Source organism: Octopus sinensis, linkage group LG18, assembly GCF_006345805.1.
Source record: "Octopus sinensis linkage group LG18, ASM634580v1, whole genome shotgun sequence".
NCBI lineage: Eukaryota > Metazoa > Mollusca > Cephalopoda > Octopoda > Octopodidae > Octopus > Octopus sinensis.
Window position 1 is genome coordinate 34,446,789 of NC_043014.1, and position 19,291 is coordinate 34,466,079.

The 19,291-nt window shown below is 38.3% G+C and overlaps 1 protein-coding gene across 4 annotated transcripts in view; it reads left to right on the forward strand.

The window, feature by feature from the left end:
* LOC115221558 (tyrosine-protein phosphatase non-receptor type 1) overlaps positions 1 to 19,291 on the forward strand; it is a 111,245-nt gene that overhangs the window by 75,006 nt on the left and 16,948 nt on the right. For 2 of the 4 annotated variants that reach the window (XM_036510872.1, XM_036510871.1), the window contains exons 4-8: positions 1,912 to 2,010; positions 3,018 to 3,167; positions 8,022 to 8,231; positions 10,567 to 10,749; positions 15,574 to 15,600. In XM_036510872.1, coding sequence (XP_036366765.1) covers positions 1,912 to 2,010; positions 3,018 to 3,167; positions 8,022 to 8,231; positions 10,567 to 10,749; positions 15,574 to 15,600 — 669 coding nt within the window. The remainder of the gene's footprint in view (positions 1 to 1,911; positions 2,011 to 3,017; positions 3,168 to 8,021; positions 8,232 to 10,566; positions 10,750 to 15,573; positions 15,601 to 19,291) is intronic. The other 2 variants (XM_029791760.2, XM_029791759.2) reach the window with 1 other exon arrangement.

Consider the following 19,291-nt stretch of genomic DNA (forward strand, 5'->3'; position numbering starts at 1 on the left):
TTGTAAAACTGCTGAGCTACTGGACTTATTTGTTTATGCAGGACATAAACATTACTACTTCCCAAGCAACACTGGTGCAAAGACACGCACGCACGCGCACACACACACACACACACAATGACTGGCTTCAGTTCAGTTTGTGCTTATCAGATTTCATTTACAAGTTGTTGGTCAACCTATGCTTATAGAAGGCATTTATCCAAAGGGCTGTGCAGTAGGATCAAAACCATATATATGTAGCAGGAAGCAACCTTCTTAATCATATAGGCATTTTTACACAGATGCACACCTGCATACACACACAGGTACAATATATATTATATGTTATATATATATTGAGAAATATACTTTGTAACTATGTACACACACACACACATATAACCATTGCATCCAATAATGCATTGCACAAATAATGTTAGATATAATATTGTATTTGAGATGTTACATGCACACACACACAATATTTTAATCACTTAGTCCTTTCCAGATTATCATTCTTTTTTGCCAGATGGACCACTGCCAGCCCATTCAATCGGAATACCTGCCCTTATCCATTGCAAACAGTAACTCTTGTCTTCGGGAATCTGAGAGGTCCACCTTTTAGGCAGTCTGCAACATAATCTAGGGTTTGGGAAGTCTTGGCAGAATGTCAGCACTGTGCAGTTATTGGGTGGCCCTCTTATTACCTGGCCAGATACTTGGCAGATGAAAATATAATAATAATAAGCCTTTCTTATTGGCACAAGGCCTGAAATTTTGTGGGAGGGTACTAGTTGATTACATCGATCCCAGTGTTTCACTGGTACTTTAATTTATCGACCCCGAAAGGATGAAAGGCAAAGTCGACCTTGGCAGAATTTGAACTTAGAACGTAAAGACAGAGATGTAATATTACTAAGCATGTTGCCTAGCATGCTAACAATTCTGCCAGCTTGCTGCCTAATAATAATAATAATAATAATAACAATAACAACAACAACAATAATCCATTCTACTATAGGCACAAGGCCTGAAATTTTTGGGGTTGATATAATCAACTAGAATCCTCCCCAAAAAGTTGATTATATCAACCCCAGTGTTCCACTGTACTTAATTTATGGTGGGTGTGGAAGTGATCCCATGTTTTTTGGCAAGAAACTGATGAGGGGAGCTCTGTGATGGTACATTGTCATTGTGAAGAATCCAATTCTTCATGCTCCACAGATCCAGACACTTTTCACCAAATGCTTCAAAACATTGTTGAATGTCCTCTGACGATTCTCATGCACAAGCTGATGAATTTTTTCCACATTTCCAGGAGTGTTGCTCATGGAATGTCTTCCGCTTTTGAAGCACCTGTACCCCTTGAAACATTTTGTATGACCCCTTGTTGCTGTAAGTTTGCTGAAGCATGCTCAATGTCTCTGTAGCAGACTTCCCAAGTTTAATAAAAAAAATTACACGTTGGTTCTTTGTTCCAACTTCTTGTCCATGATAGTATTATGTAAAATAGATTTATGTTGAATAATGATGAAACAATTCTAAATGAAATATTAAAAATGATTTACTAACTCCATTCTCATACCCACTATTTTATGAGTTATAACAGTTATGTCAAATATTGCAAAAGTGTGAGAAGATCCCTTCACTCTGATGAGACAGGAATGGTTAATGATCTATTTGAATTAGGAACTCAACGCAAAAGACTTATAAGGTTATATGAAACATCCATAATAAAAAGATTAAAGTTGGACACATATTTTTAATGTAATGTACACACACACACACACACCACACACACACACACACACACACACCACACACTCTGTCTCTACCCACTCCCCCTCTTTTGAATTAAAGTCATTCTGGCAATACTGAAGCAGTTTTTGTTGAAGATATTATTTTCTTAATATTTTGTGTCTTTTTGTTCAGGGTCCTTTGGAAAACACAGTTGGCCAGTTTTGGCAAATGGTCTGGGAACAGAACACTATGGGTATTGTTATGCTCAATAGAATTATGGAAAAAGGAACTGTAAGTGTTGCATTTGAAAATGTATCTTGATTTCTGTGTAAGATCTATTTCTAGAGTCTCTTTTGAAAGTCTGTATATTGTGCATTACATGGATTAAAAAAACAATTCTGTATGGTTCAAAGAACCTCATTGCTTACCAAAATTTTCTACATAAATGCAAAGGCATTGAAGTGTATGTAGCGTTCCTTTATGTCCTGTTTCTTAGTGGTTCAACAAATAGAGATTGACAAAATGAATATCAGACTGATATAAGTATAGAGGGACGATGTCAGTATGATCGACTAAAATCCTTAAAGACAGTATCCCATTATAACTGCAGTCAATGGACTGAAATCAATAAAAGAATGCAAATAAGACTTCTGTTACATTTTCATTGGGCCTTGTGCAGCCTTCCGGCCTCCCAGACACCAGTTGAACCGTCCAACCCATGCTAGCATGGAAAGCGGACGCTAAATGATGATGATGATGAAGTAAGCTTCTCCTCAATCTGTATAAATAGCTTTTTAAAACCTGAAGACTGGTGATATACAGATCTAAGTTTCAATGACCAGATGTCCAGTTGAGAAAGTGATGTGGAATAATTAAGTAGACAAATTATCTCTTAAGAATTTTATTATTTCTATTAAATCTTCCATTTTAATTCCAGAAGTTACCATCTGTAAATTAGCAAGATCACTTTCTGTGAAACTTGAGATTATCTTTTTCCTCTCTCATACTGTAAGTGGAATGCTCAAAAGAAAGAAATGAGTAAAACTTCTTGCGATAAGTCTAGAATCCTATGCCGGAGGAGATTTGTTTCTCATTGACTTAGCATTACAGAAACTAGAGTTGAGTGTTAGTGATCTTGGTGGCCTGGAAAGAAATGTTAGTTTTTACTAATTAGTAAATCAACATCATCATCATTGCTATCCTCATCATCATAGATTTTCCTAATAAGTAAATCAACATCATTATCGCTATCCTTATCATTTCATTTAATACATTTCGTTTCCTTTTTCATGTTGAAGGTCAAATGTCATCAATACTGGCCACCAGGTTCCAAACATGGCTATGACGAAGACTTGACATTTTCTGATTCTGGTTTCAAAGTGGTTCTGTTAAAAGAAGAGGAAAATGAACATTATATTGTCCGATCTTTAAGATTGTGGAACCTTAATGTAAGTACACTCCTTGATATCAATAATAATAATAATAATAATGGGTTGTTGTTGATTGAAATCATTATTTTTTTTTTTTTTTACAAAGTACCTTGTATTTTCTTGTATAAATTATTGCTAGAATATATTGTGTGTCTCACTATCTTTTTGCAAGCAATGACAAATGACCAAGACCTTTAGCGATTTTCTGTGCTTGAGAATACACATCAAGTTAACTGAAATCGTAGTTGCCACCAGTGCCGGTGACACATGAAAGGCACTCATGACAAGTAAAAGGCACCCACTACACTCTGTGGAGTGGTTAGCATTCGGAAGGATTCAAGCTGTAAAAACTATGCCAAAAGAGACAATTGGTGCCTGGTGCAGCTCTCAGGCTTGCCAGCTTCTGTCTAATCATCCAACCCATGCCAGCTTGGAAAACAGGTGATAAATGATGGCATGCTGGCATGGATGGCTGAGTCTCTTAGCATCTGACCACTCCTTGTGATCCTTAATCATCCAGTACACACAGCATCAGAGGACCTGTCCACATTGTAGTTGTGATTTTTTCGCCAGCCTCGTCTGGCACCTGTGTCGGTGGCACATAAAAAACACCATCCGAGCGTGGCCGTCTGCCAGCCTCGTCTGGCACCTGTGTCGGTGGCACATAAAATCACCCACTACACTCTCGGAGTGGTTGGCGTTAGGAAGGGCATCCAGCTGTAGAAACACTGCCAGATCTGACTGGCCTGGTGCAGCCTTCGGGCTTGCCAGACCCCAGTTGAACCGTCCAACCCATGCTAGCATGGAAAGCGGACGTTAAACGATGATGATGATGATGATGATGATTTTTATTATGGCTGGGTATCCTTCCCATCATCAACCACTTTACAGCTCGGGCTGAGTGCATTTTATTGACAGTGACACAAGTGAAGCCGTCTGAAACAGTTCTGAGATGCTTCTTCTACCTTTGTCAGTTCTTATTTGCAGTTACTATCTTCCAAGATGGGTCACCTGTGATCACTCAGCAGTGTCCATGTATCATTAGTTTGTTTGTTTCTTTTGTCTGGCATGATTTTCACAGTTGGTTGCTTTTCCAATCACAAACCATTTCACAGCATCAATTGGATGGACTCACTATGCCACTAGCACAAGAAACACTGTCTTCCAGGACTAAAGTGTTTCCTTTACATTATCATTTAAGTTGTCAATATGAACCCTTGTTAGAAGCATAATGGCAAACTGATAGAAAGTTGTCTCTTTTGTGGGAGAGGGTCAGAGACAAAGTGGTGGAGTCCTTAGCATAGCAGGCTGCTGCTGGTCCCATTGTGTTAGGGAGAAGGTGGGACGTTTTAGATCTCAAGTAGAATTTATGTTGGTATTTGAACTTAGTAATGCCAGCTATTAGGGAAGCTGGTAGGAGTGTGATGGTCAGAGCCAATGTTGTCAAGATGGTTGGAATATATTAGCCTGTTCCTGTAGACATGTAATGCTATCTGGCTGGTTTCATGTGCACACACAGCAGCATAGTAAAAGAAAAGAAATTCAAGGTTTTACTTTTAAATCTTGACCTCCTTGTTGCTGTTTGATCCTGTGCCTGAGTTCCTGAGCCATTTGAGCCCGGTTATGACAGGGATTAGCAGCAAGGCTGTATATGATAGAATTTCTACATTGTCATTTGGCTATAAAGTTTGCAAACTTTATATGTACTTACCAATGCTTTATTGCCAATGTTCCACCATGTTGCACCTGTCAGGCCAGCATGTGGAATTCTACTTAATGCACAGGTGGCGTTTGCACTCAGAACGGGGAACTGAAAACTTAACAGCTTTCACAGGATAGTATTTGTTATCCACATTGGGGTTTTCCCTTTTGAATTTATTGTCCTTGTATGAGCAAACATCACACAAATGATTAGTGGTGCAGTTCAACGTTTCAATTTGGAGTCAAGCATGTGCTTCATTTTTCTCTGGACTCCTGGTAGGCTACACTATTTCTGTACTTATTTGCCAGATCCAGGGCAATTCTCATCCAGAAATTTTCGGGTCTACTACTTAGCATTTTCTGGATAGTGTCTGGAATGTTTTGGGGCTCATAATTTGAGACACCAAATAGGCTTGTTCCAATAGTACCTGCACTGTCTTTGCTGGCATTCAATTTTGTAGTGGTATGCCCTCTTTTTGCTCCATTCGATTCATTTACTGAGTCATTTTCGCTGCCACCGCCTTCATGGCCTACGCAGTGTCTGTTATCATCAGAAGCAGATTGCAAGTCCCTGCCAGGGTAATCTGCATCATTTTTGGCATCTAATTCACTGGATTCATCCAATGTATTCAGCACTTGACTGGCTTCTGGCTCTTGTGTTTTGATCCTGTTGGTCCAGGTTAATTTTCACACACTAGAACTCGTTTCATTGTGAAATTTCTCTCTATTTCTACAAGAACATGCTAGCAAAACAAGATATATTGTCTTACTTTCGAATGTAACAGACGTTCTAATTGGTCAATCAAAACACACTCTTAATCAAACGCATACTGCACTCTGACCTCGTGCCACTTCACCAGTGCTATGGCATGTGTGCACCTAGTGTTGCCCTTGCTATACTGGCGTTACAAGCTCTGAGAGCCAACCATTCATGAGTAGGGGAGCATAAGACAGAATGGTGTGGTTTCAAGGTGATGTAACTGCTACTACAGTCAGATTTACCTGTCTCATTGATCTGTCAGATTATTGCAGTGGAGAACTATGGATTTTGCTACGTGCAAAGGTGAGAATGGGTGACTGATATTTCAGTTGCATACGGATTGCTTCTCTGCTGTTAGACTATTACAAATTTACATCTATACTACTACTAGCATTACTATTACTACTGGTACAAACCATTTTTTGCCTATGGACCCCTTTGATTCTCATTTTACTCAGATGGACCCTTGAAGCCATTTGATGTTTAAAAATATTATTACCCTTTCATAATAGAATATTATTATATAAAAAAATTAAGTATTTTGTGTATTTTAGAACTATAAGCAATTTATTGCACATAATTTATAACAACAAAATCTTATTTGGACCCTGGTTTAGAATCCTTGATGTAGATTAATGGTTTGGAGCTAATATGTAATAGTAAATGGATTATTATTCGTAAAGTGTTGAATGTGATATGTGTTTATGTTCTGAGTTCAAATCCTGCCATCCATTTAGCCGTTTATACTTCTGAGGTTGATAAAATTTATTACTGGAATTCATATAACTGACTATATCTAACAACTAGTGGTCCTGTGAATAAGTAAAAGAAGAGAAATTTCATTCTTTATAGTTGTTTTCAACCGAAAATGTGGTAAAATATGTTGAAGGCATTCAATGGTAGGAAACTCTCAAGAAAGCTGAACAGAGAAGAAACCTTGCTCAGGCAAGTGTTTTGGGGGCCCAGTGGCATCTTGGGTGTCCTTCAAGCATTTGTCTTATGAAGAAAGGCTGAATACGCTTGACCTTTATTCCCTCGAAAAACGCTGCCGCCGTGGTGACCTCATTCGTGCTCACAACATCATAAGCGGAAAGTGTAACCTCTCGAAAGAGCTGTTCTTCACTCCTGCTCCAGAGTGTCGGCTGCGGGGTCACTCCGAAAAGCTCTATCTGCAATGATTTCATCTCATTCGAAGGAGAGGGGTTTTCTCCGTCCGGGTTGCGGATCCGTGGAATAAGCTGCCGGACGAGATAGTGAAGATGCCGACGACTGCTCGGTTCAAAGTCTCTCTTGACCAGAAATGGCCTGAACTCTTTGTATGAACACCCTCCCTGTACATAACTCCATGTCCTCCTACATGGCCTTGCCTTTTGCTTTTTGAGCCAAAAAATTAACTTAACTGACTAACTTAACTTACTTTAGCCACTTGAATATTGGAGACTTGTACATTTAAACTGTTTGGAGATTTCATCTAGTTGTAATTCCTCTCCATTGACTCGGCTTTCACACATTGGTTGTCATGGTAGCGGTGAAACGTCAATGCTATCACTGTGACTTACTCATAGTTACTTCCCTTAGCATTAAAATGCAAAAATATTGCTTTCAGCCAGCATGGAGGTAGTTTTCCTTCCTCCTTGACCAGATCCAACTGGAACACCCTGCTGCTGTCTCTGATATTGCTTTTAGGGTTTTGGTCCTGTTCTTTTTAGGGACTGAGAATTGTTTCATTAGATCGCAAGCAGATTTGCCCACTAAACCTCTGGCCCTGACCACAATGGCAGGAACCTCCCTTTACTGCACATGAACTGAAATATATAAATAAAAATAATGCTAACATTTTAAACAGTGTACTCCTGTTTTTAGAACTCTTTGGCACTGTGAAAGTTAATCTGAAGATCTTTCAGTTTCTGATCATCCTAACCAATGTCAGACTACTTGGAGGAGAGGTGTTGTATTTAAAAAGTGAATATGGTTCTATGCATGCTTAAGTCACTATAATCAGTTTCCACATGAGTCTTCTTGAAACCACAAACAACGAACCTTTCAAAAGTGATTGTTGTTGTGGCAGTGATTAGAGTATCTGGTGTTTCTGCAGCAATGGAATATTGATTTCAGATTTTGGCACAAGGTCAGCGAGTTCAGAGAAGGGGTTAAAGTTGATTACATAGACCCCAGTGCTGGACTGGTACTGGACTGGACTGGTACCCCCAAAAGGAATGAAAGCAAAGTCGACCTCAACAGAATTTGAACTCAGAACATAAAGACAGATGAAATGCTGCTAAGCATTTTGCCTGGCGTACTAACGATTCTGCCAGCTCGCTGTCTTCAGAGTAGTGCCCCAGAACTGAAAGAAGTTAAAAAAAAAATAAAGATAAAAGGTATATTTAATAATTCTCTATTTTGTTTTTCAGATAGATGAGTCTCGCAATGTGTTGCATTTCCAGTATACCACTTGGCCAGATTTCGGAGTTCCATCTTCACCACATACTTTCTTAAATTTCTTGATGGCTGTTCGAGAGTCTGGATATCTAAATAATAATGTAGGTCCTTGTATAGTTCATTGCAGTGCCGGAATTGGTCGATCGGGAACATTTTGTTTAGTTGACTCAGCACTTGTTATTGTAAGTTTACCCGTCATTCTATTCTTGCACCATTTTTACCATTCTGTACTGAACATTGAAATTCTTTGTATTTGTTCCCTTAGAAATATTGTTTATGAAGGGATGAGGGATGATATCATTTGAGAAAATACAATCAACAACTTCATCATCATCATCATCATCATCATTTAGCGTCCGTTTTCCATGCTAGCATGGGTTGGACGGTTCTACTGGGGTCTGTGAAGCCAGAAGGCTTCATCAGGCCCAGTCAAATCTGGCAGTGTTTCTACGGCTGGATGCCCTTCCTAACGCCAACCACTCCGTGAGTGTAGTGGGTGCTTTTTACGTGCCACCCGCACTGGTGCCAGACAGAGCTGGCAAACGGCCACGAACGGATGGTGCTTTTTATGTGCCACCGGCACGAGGGCCAGGCGAGGCTGGCAACGGACACGAAACGGGGCGGTGCTGGCAACGGTCGCGAAACGGAAAGTTCTCTTACATGCCACCGGCACTGGTAACACATCTGCAATTTCCATTGATCGATTTCGATTCTGATCCTCACTTGCCTCAATGGGTCTTCACAAGCAGAGTTTCGACATGCCACCGGCACTGGTAGCACATCCGCAATTTCCATTGATCGATTTCGATTCTGATCCTCACTTGCCTCAACACGTCTTCACAAGTAGAGTTTTGTGTCCCAAGAAGGGAAGGTATGCATATGTAGGCTGGCTCCATCCCATGTAGAAGGCCACGGGTTGTGGACTCACAAAATCTGGCAAACAAAATCTGTGAAAAGATGTCTGATATATATATACAGAGTTGGCCAAAAGTCACCTGACAGTAAATCAGAATTCCATAAATACTATCTGTAATTCTGTATTGGCTTGAATGGAAAGTGTGTCACTCAAGGACTTTAGTTTGAACAATTTTCATGATGTTTCATATTTAGGTGATTTTATTAAATTCATTCAGTTGTTAAACATAAATAAATATTGGAATTAAATGGTTTTGATTTACTGTCAGTTGACCTTTGGGCAACCCTGTATTTAGGTAAAAGCATATGGCTTAGTAGTTAGGGTGTTGCACTCACGATTGCGAGGGTGTGGTTTCAATTCCTAGACCAGGCCTGTGTTGTGTTCTTGAGCAAAACATTTCATTTCACATAGCTCTGCATCTGACATGTGGTACATCATGCATCTGTGCATGTAGTGTCAATTTGATGGAAGGGAATGAGCTTATATGACCACAAACATTTGATCACTATAAACAAATCACTGTGGTTGTTCAGCAAGAGATTGCAGAACCCTCATATATTGTCTAATGACAGGAGACTCCATGATATATACCCAACTTCTACTACATCTCCCAGTTTAAGAAAATCTATTAAACAATGGGTCTTGCACCTTCTGCTTAACTTCAAAGAAAAGTGGGTGGAGAGAAAATGGCATTAGATTTCCACCCCTAAATAAGTTGATTATAATGTGCTAGAATGAAAAACTGAAAAATATTTTCCTAGTTTTTTTCTATTTAAAATATGATTGAAAATAGTGTTAGCACAATGAACAAAAAAGTTCTTACAGTTGCAATGGGACTGGTTGTACTATAACTCTCATCCCTAAAATTGCTGGCTTTGTGCTAAAATTTGAAACCATTATTATCAGGACTGATAATGATTACTCTGTAATAAAGCGCCTGGGAGATTTCCTTCAGTTCAACATTATTGTCTCTTCCTCACAAACAAACAGAGCCAGGGTGTGAAAAGTAAGATTCCCATAATACTGATAGTTAGTTGCTGGTCTAAACCATCACTAAGTTTCTCAGATGCTGGATTGTACCCAGTAATATACTGGGATCAAAGCCGCGAGCTGGCAGAAGCATTAGCACGACGGGCGATGTGCTTAGCGGTATTTCGTCTGCCGTTATGTTCTAAGTTCAAATTCTGCAGAGGTCGACTTTACCTTTCATCCTTCCGGGGTCGATTAAATAAGTACCAGTTACGCACTGGGTCGATATAATCGACTTAATCCGTTTGTCTGTCCTTGTTTGTCCTCTCTGTGTTTAGCCCCTTGTGGGTAGTAAAGAAATAGTTATGTTCTAAGTTCAAATTCTGCCGAGGTCGACTTTGCCTTTCATCCTTCCGGGGTCGATGAAATAAGTACCAGTTATGCACCGGGGTCGATGTAATCGACTTAATGTCCTTGTTTGTCCCCTCTATGTTTAGCCCCCCGTGGGCAATAAAGAAGTAAACATACTGGGGTCATTTGAATTGCCCATACTTACATCTCCTCCCTCATATGTTCAAATATAATTTTCAGATGTTTATTTCCTTGTTCTTTTATATTTTTCCTACATCTAGGTTGAGAAAGACTGGAATATGGATGTGATTGATGTTGAAAGTATGTTGCAAGATATGCGTTATTACCGCATGGGACTAGTCCAAACACCTGACCAACTACGCTTCTCTTTCTTGTCTATCATTGACGGTGGCAAACAAATCTTAAGCAATCCTCCCCCCATCAAGGAAGATGAAATAGACACGGTAAGTTTGCTATATGCTTATTTGACCACACTCTCCCTTGTTTTAAATATATATAAATTATATACGTACACACCATCATCATGTGTGAGTGTGTCAGTTTGGTTGTGTGTATGTATGTGTGTCTGTCTCTATGTATGTATATGATGATCATGCATTTGTATCTCTGTTTCTTGCTTTTGTGTGTTCGTTTTTGCTGCCTGAACAAACATTCAGATGTGGAGAAATTTGGAGTAGAAGTAGTTTGAATTATCTGCTTTGAATGGGTAAACGATGGGCTACAAATATAACAGGAAATTTTTTAATTAAAGTAGAGCCCTTGTAATCTTGAAAATTTAACGACGGATTTGTGATTTGCGTAATAACTAGTTTAGTCCTTTCTTACTAATCCCGTTAAAATTCTCATTTTTTATCAAGGGGCATAATTCAGGGAGTCTACAATTGGTGTCGAGAAGGTTATCTCCCCTGAACTGTTACTGATAAAGTTCTGGTGGTTAAGATAAAAAACTTGTGCAAATTGTGGTGGAGAAATGTTATGGGAATAAATGCAGAAAAGTTTTTTATTTGGCTATAATGGATCTGATGTTGAAACTGTTTGGATTAAAACAAAAATTTCTGTCGCAATTGTGTGCGTGCGTGCGTTCACACATGTCCACATCTATTGCTTGAGTGTGAGAATGACTTTTTGAATTGGCTACTCTTTTAAGGTGGTGAGCTGGCAGAAACGTTAGCATGCCGGGCGCAATACTTAGCGGTATTTCATCTGCCATTACGTTCTGAGTTCAAATTCCGCCGAGGTCAACTTTGCCTTTCATCCTTTCGGGGTCGATTAAATAAGTACCAGTTAAGCACTGGGGTCGATATAATCGACTTAATCCGTTTGTCTGTCCTTGTTTGTCCCCTCTATATTTAGCCCCTTGTGGGCAATAAAGAAATATGCATAAGCTTTCTGTAGCATTTGCAATTGTCTGTGGGTAATTTAAGAGCACATCTATAAAATTGACATTATGTCCATGGTTACAGTTAAGCTGCGTTCCAAGACTTCAAAGGTTTAAATTTTTGTATAGCATTAAGGGTGATTTAATCACTACCTTAACCACCAACTTATAAATCAAATGAAATTAACAAGACACTGTAAGTTCTCTCTTGCTGCGTTTGAACCTCACACCACTATTTTTGTCTGATCATTGCCTGTAGACACAAAACTATGAGTAATAAAATATAAAGTAGATTGAGCTAATGTACACAAAAAGTTACTCTATTTTAGGTATTGTGTTCTTTTAAGTTGTCTTTGAAGTAAATTTGTAAGTAGAACCCCCCCCCCCACTCTCTCTCAGGTATTTGTGTGTGTATGCGTGTTGAACTGGGGTAAGAGAAATCACATTGTAGTGCATGAAAGAAAGAAAATTGTGGTGATATGGACATGTAATGCTTGCAGATGAGGGAGTGTCAATCATTTGATGTGGATGAAATATGTGAAAGAGAGAGACTTGAAGATGTAAAACAAAGTCATAAAGGTAGACTTTGAGATTTGTAGAGTGGAAGACAAAGGACTGAGATGATTGGTGATATGTAGGGCTCAAGAAGACCTGCCCATCACAGCAAAATTGATGTCCAAAAATCATGTGTATGCACACAACTGGATCCTTCACCCAATTTGACTTTATCAAACCCTTTATTTTCTCATCTTCCTATCACTTACCCCTCCACCACTCTTCCAACTACTACTTTATTCTGTACTATAATAAAAGAACTACATATATCACCCCTTTCTATGCACCTAGTTATCTTGCATTTTTTCTTGAATAAACTTCCTTTTGATATTCAGCCTTCATTTTTTTACTTCATTCCTCCTCACTTTCCATTAATTACTCTTTTTGTGCTATGCCTTGCGTTATCTCTCCCTTCCCTTGAACCACTTCTTATCAAATCCCATATTTCATTATTTACAGTCTCATCTACCATCAACTCCCTCCTACCTTTGTTTACCACTCACCAGATTCACACCCACATACCTCTGACCATTTCCACACTTTTGCCATCTTTAAATCATCTCTCTACCTCTCATCCTTCCCCTATTTACTGTTTCGTTTTGCTACTCATCACTCTTTCTCTACTGTCAGTTATTGCCTCCTCACCTCTGAGCCACTTCTATTGACATCTGTCCCTCGTTCCTATCTTCCTCCTAACTCATTTTTACCATTGACCCCTTCTCCCATCTCTCACTCTTGCAACCTTTACTTACCATCATTCTTCCATCTCTCTCCCTCTCTCCTCCATCTCTCTCCCCCCTTCTTTTCCTCTTCTCATAACTTGAAGTTAAGCTCTGATACCTTGTTGCCACCATCTTTATATTTCTTTCTAGCTAACTCCACCTTAGTTACTCCTACCCACCCTTATATAATGAGGGGTAGCCATGTATCTCCTGTACAACAACAAACATGTGCTTGTCCCTTCTATCATACTTTAATGTCTCGACACTTAGCATAAAACTATCTTCCCCTCTATTGTACTCCCACTCAGTCAAGTGGGCTTTTTAGTCTTGTGAATTTACACGGCAACCTCATTAGTGCTGGTGCTATGGAAACATTACCCTGTAGTCTCTTCAAAATGGGCGTCAGGAAGGGTATTCAGCTGTAGGAAGCAGACATTGGAGCTTGATGCCGTCCTCTTACTTGTCAGATCCTGTAGAACCATGCAACCTGATCCAGCATGGAAGACAGATGTTAAATATGATGATTAAGTTTGAAAATGCTTCATTTCATTGTAGATGTTTGTGTGTGTATCTTGTTTCATTGAGAAGGATGTATACAGTAGGATGTATATTGTTTGACATTGTTATAATGTGGAGTATTGAGACAAGGAAAGGAATATATTGTTACAAGTAAAGAACCTTCTCACGATTGAATAATTTACATTATATCAATTTCTCCCTTCCTAGTGTTTCCTTTTTTTCTCTTTCTTTCTTTATTTTCTCTCACTTTCTCTCTTTTCTTTTTCTTGTTTCCTGGAGGTAACCCCCACCTCAAAAAAAACACCCACCCACTCACTTAGGCCCTGTACTAATAGCTATATCTGACTCAAATGTCTGACCCAAACTTTGGCAGCTATCTCCTCACTTTACTTCACACTTACCACTTCATTAGGACTGCTAATTCATCATCATCATCATCATCGTTTAACGTCCGTTCTCCATGCTAGCATGGGTTGGACGGTTCGACCGGGGATCTGGGAAGCCAGAAGGCTGCACCAGGCTCCGGTCTTATCTGGCAACGTTTCTACAGCTGGATGCCCTTCCTAACGCCAACCACTCCGTGAGTGTAGTGGGTGCTTTTTACGCGCCACCTGCACTGATAAATATAAAGTTCAATGAAATGAAACTAATAGCAGCCAACCACTTTTGATCACACTTTATTACACTACCTTCTTTCTGTTTCTGATCATACCAATTCAGTTCATTCCTTGTCTCTGTTTGATACAGTTTTAACTCTTTCAAGCTGGGCTAACCCACCTCCACTAGCGTTAATCTTGTTTGAAAGTATTCTGTTTTTAGGACTGGCCTGGGAGACTGGAATTGGTTTTGCACTTCTGTTTGTCCATCTTCATCTTTCTCTCTCATACACACGCACACATGTAGTACTGCCTGCCGATTTACCTATTATATATATAATGTGAAGGCGCATGGCTCAGTGGTTAGAGCATCGAGCTTACGATCGTGAGGTTGTGAGCTCGAATCCCGGACCGGGCTGCATGTTGTGTTCTTGAGCAAAGCACTTCATTTCACGTTGCTCCAGTTCACTCAGCTGTAGAAATGAGTTGCGACATCACAGGTGCCAAGCTGTATCGACCTTTGTCTTTCCCTTGGATAACACTGGTGGCGTGGAGAGGGGAGGCTGGTATGCATGGGCGACTGCTGGTCTTCCATAAACAACCTTGCCCGGACTTGTGTCTAGGAGGGTAACTTTCTAGGTGCAATCCCATGGTCATTCGTGACCGAAGGGGGTCAAGTCAAGATATATATATATATATATATATATATATGTATATATATATATATATATATATATATATACACACACATCTGTATCATTCTAACTCCCCGTTTTTCTCTCTCTCATATAGCATGAGATAGCTATTGTAGATTTATTTGTTCATCCGTCTCTCTTCCCGCCTGCTTTCAACTCATCCAAACACACTCTCATTCTCTCTTATGCTTGCTTCGATTTGTGAATAAATCAATCATATTGTGATAGAGATAAAAGGGGAAATTAATGATTGAATAAATGCGTAATTTTATTATTATTATTGTTATTATTATTTGTAATGCCTTAGAAACAGAAGTGCAACATCGATGACCCTTTTTAGAGCCTAAAAGACTGATGGTGGGGAGGGAGGGATTTATTGTCATGTTGGGGCATACTCCATTTATAGGTACCCAAGGGTCACACAATGGTGTTAAACTAGATGGTGTATTACATCTATTATGTAATAAATTGGTTAACAATTTTGCTAATTATTTATTACATTTGTGTAAAAAAAAACAAAAAACCAAAGTTTCTTTCCAAGATTGCTGCATGTCTGTCTGCATGGTTTGTTTCATTTGTCTTGAAACTTTCATGAAATTACTTCACTGTCTGAGAATAATGTTATTTCCCAAAAGAAAAGCTTCTTTGTATGTATTTATTATTCAGCTTTCCTCTAACTGAAAGAATTACATGTGCCTCACCCGAAATAGTTGTTTGTTGTCAGTGTTTTTTTTTTTTTTTCTTTTCTTCTTCTGTGTATGTGTTTTTTTGTTTTTTGCTATGCTATTGCATATTTTTGCAGCATACTAAAAGATTGTTCTTCAAAAGGGTAAGTTCTGTATTTTCTTTGACGCCCAGTTTGTTCTCTAAGCTGGCCTTTATTTGGCACAGGTTCACATTTGCTAGAGAGCAGAATGTTTCTCTTTCGTTTACTGGCACAAGTTCATGGCAATATCCATTCTGTTTGTAATCGTTAAGTAGCCGACTTAATTAATACTTTGGTGTTGCACCAATCTATTATCTTTTTAAGCTCAATGCTTGAGATTCAGCTTCACTCAGGTTATTCAAGAGACATTGCTTGAGCCAACCAGCCGTTAACCTGCAGTGGTTCCTACTAAACATGTTTCATTTCAACCATCATTCATCAACTGTCTGTGCTCCTGCAAATACACACACACACACACGTAAATATTGAACAATGAGAATGAGTGCTCAACATCACACTGGTGGATAAAGATTCGTTATTTGTGTATGTTCCATATGATAAGCTTGATAATTGTTAAGGTATTCCTTAACATGAAACTAATGGTAACCTTAATACGCAAATATAGTATATATATAAATTAGAAGAAAAACACCTTTTATCAATTCAAAATGAAAAATTAAATTAAATTACACCATCTAGAAAATTACATATAATAGAAATATTAAATATAAGATAAAAAATAATATACCGATAATTAAGTAATGTGCAAAATAATAAATAAAACGTATATATTTATTATTTTGCACATTACTTAATCATCGGTATATTTTTTATCTTATATTTAATATTTCTATTATATATAATTTTCTAGATGGTGTAATTTAATTAAATTTTTCATTTTGAGTTAATAAAAGGTGAGTTTTTTCTAATTTATATATATATTATATTTTGTGAAATTTGATTTAATATTTCTAAATTGAATTTTTCCCTGTAAGTTTGGAATAATATTCCCTCAATTTATTATTATTATATATATATATATATATATAGTGCTATAAATATCTATGAATATCTATAAATATCTTGTTTCCTCAGACTAGCAAGGGCTGTCTAAATGATTGCTTAACTTGCTAGAGATAGTCAAATCTCTTTGGGATCATACCTTTAAAAAAAATGGGTAAAGTGATATTGGATAATAGTCCTAGATACTGTGTGTGTGTGTGTAACTGGATATTCATAGCTTGAGTATATTTGATCATAGGTCTTTTTGACCGTGGCTGACCTGGGTCTATGCAATAACAACTAGAATACACTGTAGTAAACCATTACCTTATGTCAATGTAGCTTATATAGTTGTGTCATTACAGCTTCTTCAGCTGTAAAGCATGAGAAAATGCTAAAAGATTTTAAAATATATGTGTAGGCATGGCTGTGTAGTTAAGAAGCTCACTTTACAACCACATAGTGTTGGGTTCAGTCCCACTACATGGATCCTTGGGCATACATCTTCTACTGTAGCCAAAGGATGACCGATGCCTTGTGAGTGAATTTGGTAGACAGAAACTCTGTTGAAGCACATCACATATATTTGTTTGTGTTTGTTCCCCACCATCACTTGACAACTGATGTGAATATGTTTTCATCCCCATAACTTAGTAGGTCAGTCTAAGAAACTGATAGAATAAGCACCAGATTTTAAAATAAGTACTGGGGTCAATTTGTTTGACTCAACCTCTCTAGGCAGTGCTCCAGCATGGCCGTAGTCCAATAACTGAAACAAGTAAAATATAAGCGGTACATATTGCAGTGAATTTATTCTTCATAATTTTGGCAGGTGCCTTGTAAATATTGGGAACAGAGCACAAATAGTCAAAACAGTGATGAAAGTCAATGAAAAATCAACATTAACTTGGAGGAAATATTAATCTAAAGAATATGGAATGGAATAGCCATCTTTTTATGACTGTAAGATAACACTAAGCTAGAGTCTTATGTGGTCACTCAACCTGCTGGAAATAGCAGCCAGTTTCCCCTCAGACCACACTACTAAAGTAAAAAGGACTTGTTGGGTAAAATGTACCTGAAAAACATCAGGACGGTCATGACTGGAATGTCTTTGATAGTAGAAGTCTGTCTACTTGATCAGAGCAAGCCTGGGGTTAAATAATAACTGTTGAAGGTGCAAAATCACCTCCCTCCGACAAGTCCTCCTAATGAGACATCTGCGTTGGCTGGGTCATGCTCTCCGTCGTCAACCAGGAGAATTCATCTATGAAGCAATTGCCCCAGCTCCCCTTCTGGGTTGGTGAAAGCGATGTGGTGGACAACGAAAAACTTGGCTGATGACAGCCAAGGCTGATCTGGAATCCAACCTAGGCCCCCATATCTATGGCATTTGCCGCTGGAATAAGGAGTGGTTGGAGATCACACGGTAGTTAGCCTCAAATCACCAGGTCTGGTCGGCATTTGTGAGAGATGCAGCATTGAGGATGAATGAAGCCAGCTCAACCCACCCCGGGTGAATGCTGTCTCAAGACATTCTATATATATACATCATCATCATCATCATCATCATTTAGCGTCCGTTTTCCATGCTAGCATGGGTTGGACGGTTCAACTGGGGTCTGGGGAGCCCGAAGGCTGCACCAGGCCAGTCAGATCTGGCAGTGTTTCTACAGCTGGATGCCCTTCCTAACGCCAACCACTCCGAGAGTGTAGTGGGTGATTTTATGTGCCACCGACACAGGTGCCAGACGAGGCTGGCGAACGGCCACGCTCGGATGGTGTTTTTATGTGCCACCGACACAGGTGCCAGACGAGGCTGGCAGACGGCCACGCTCGGATGGTGTTTTTATGTGCCACCGACACAGGTGCCAGATGAGGCTGGCGGACGGCCACGATCGTGGCCGTCCGCCAGGATGGTGTTTGTTCCGTGCTTTGGGGACGGAACACACATATATGTATAGAATAAGTATATATACATATATATATATATATATGTATATATACATATACATATTTCGTTTTTGGATTTGGTTTGCAAGATTCTTTATGAGTTCGTGTGTTGAAGCATATTCTGTTGTGTCTGGGGAGAGTCATTCTCTTTCAGTGCCTTATTATTTAACACACTCACCGGTAAAATTTCCACTTATTTCTTATTTTTATTTTCTAAAATTTTCATTGCGTCTTGCAACCTTTTCAAGGCTATTGAAAAGGTTGCAAAACACAACGAAAATTTTAGAAATAAAAATAAGAAATAAGTGGAAATTTTACCGGTGAGTGTGTTAAATAATAAGGCACTGAAAGAGAATGACTCTCCCCAGGCACAACAGTATATATACATATATGTATATATACATATATATATGTATGTATATATATGTATATGTATATATATGTATGTATATATATGTATATGTATATATATGTATGTATATATATGTATGTATATATATGTATATGTATATATATGTATATGTATATATACGTATATGTATATATATGTATATATACGTATATGTATATATATGTATATGTATATATATGTATATGTATATATATGTATATATATGTATATGTATATATATGTATATGTATATATACGTATATGTATATATATGTATATATACGTATATGTAATAATGTATATATACGTATATGTATATATATGTATATATACGTATATGTAATATACGTATATGTATATATACGTATATGTATATATACGTATATGTATATATACATATATGTATATATACGTATATGTATATATACGTATATGTATATATACATATATGTATATATACGTATATGT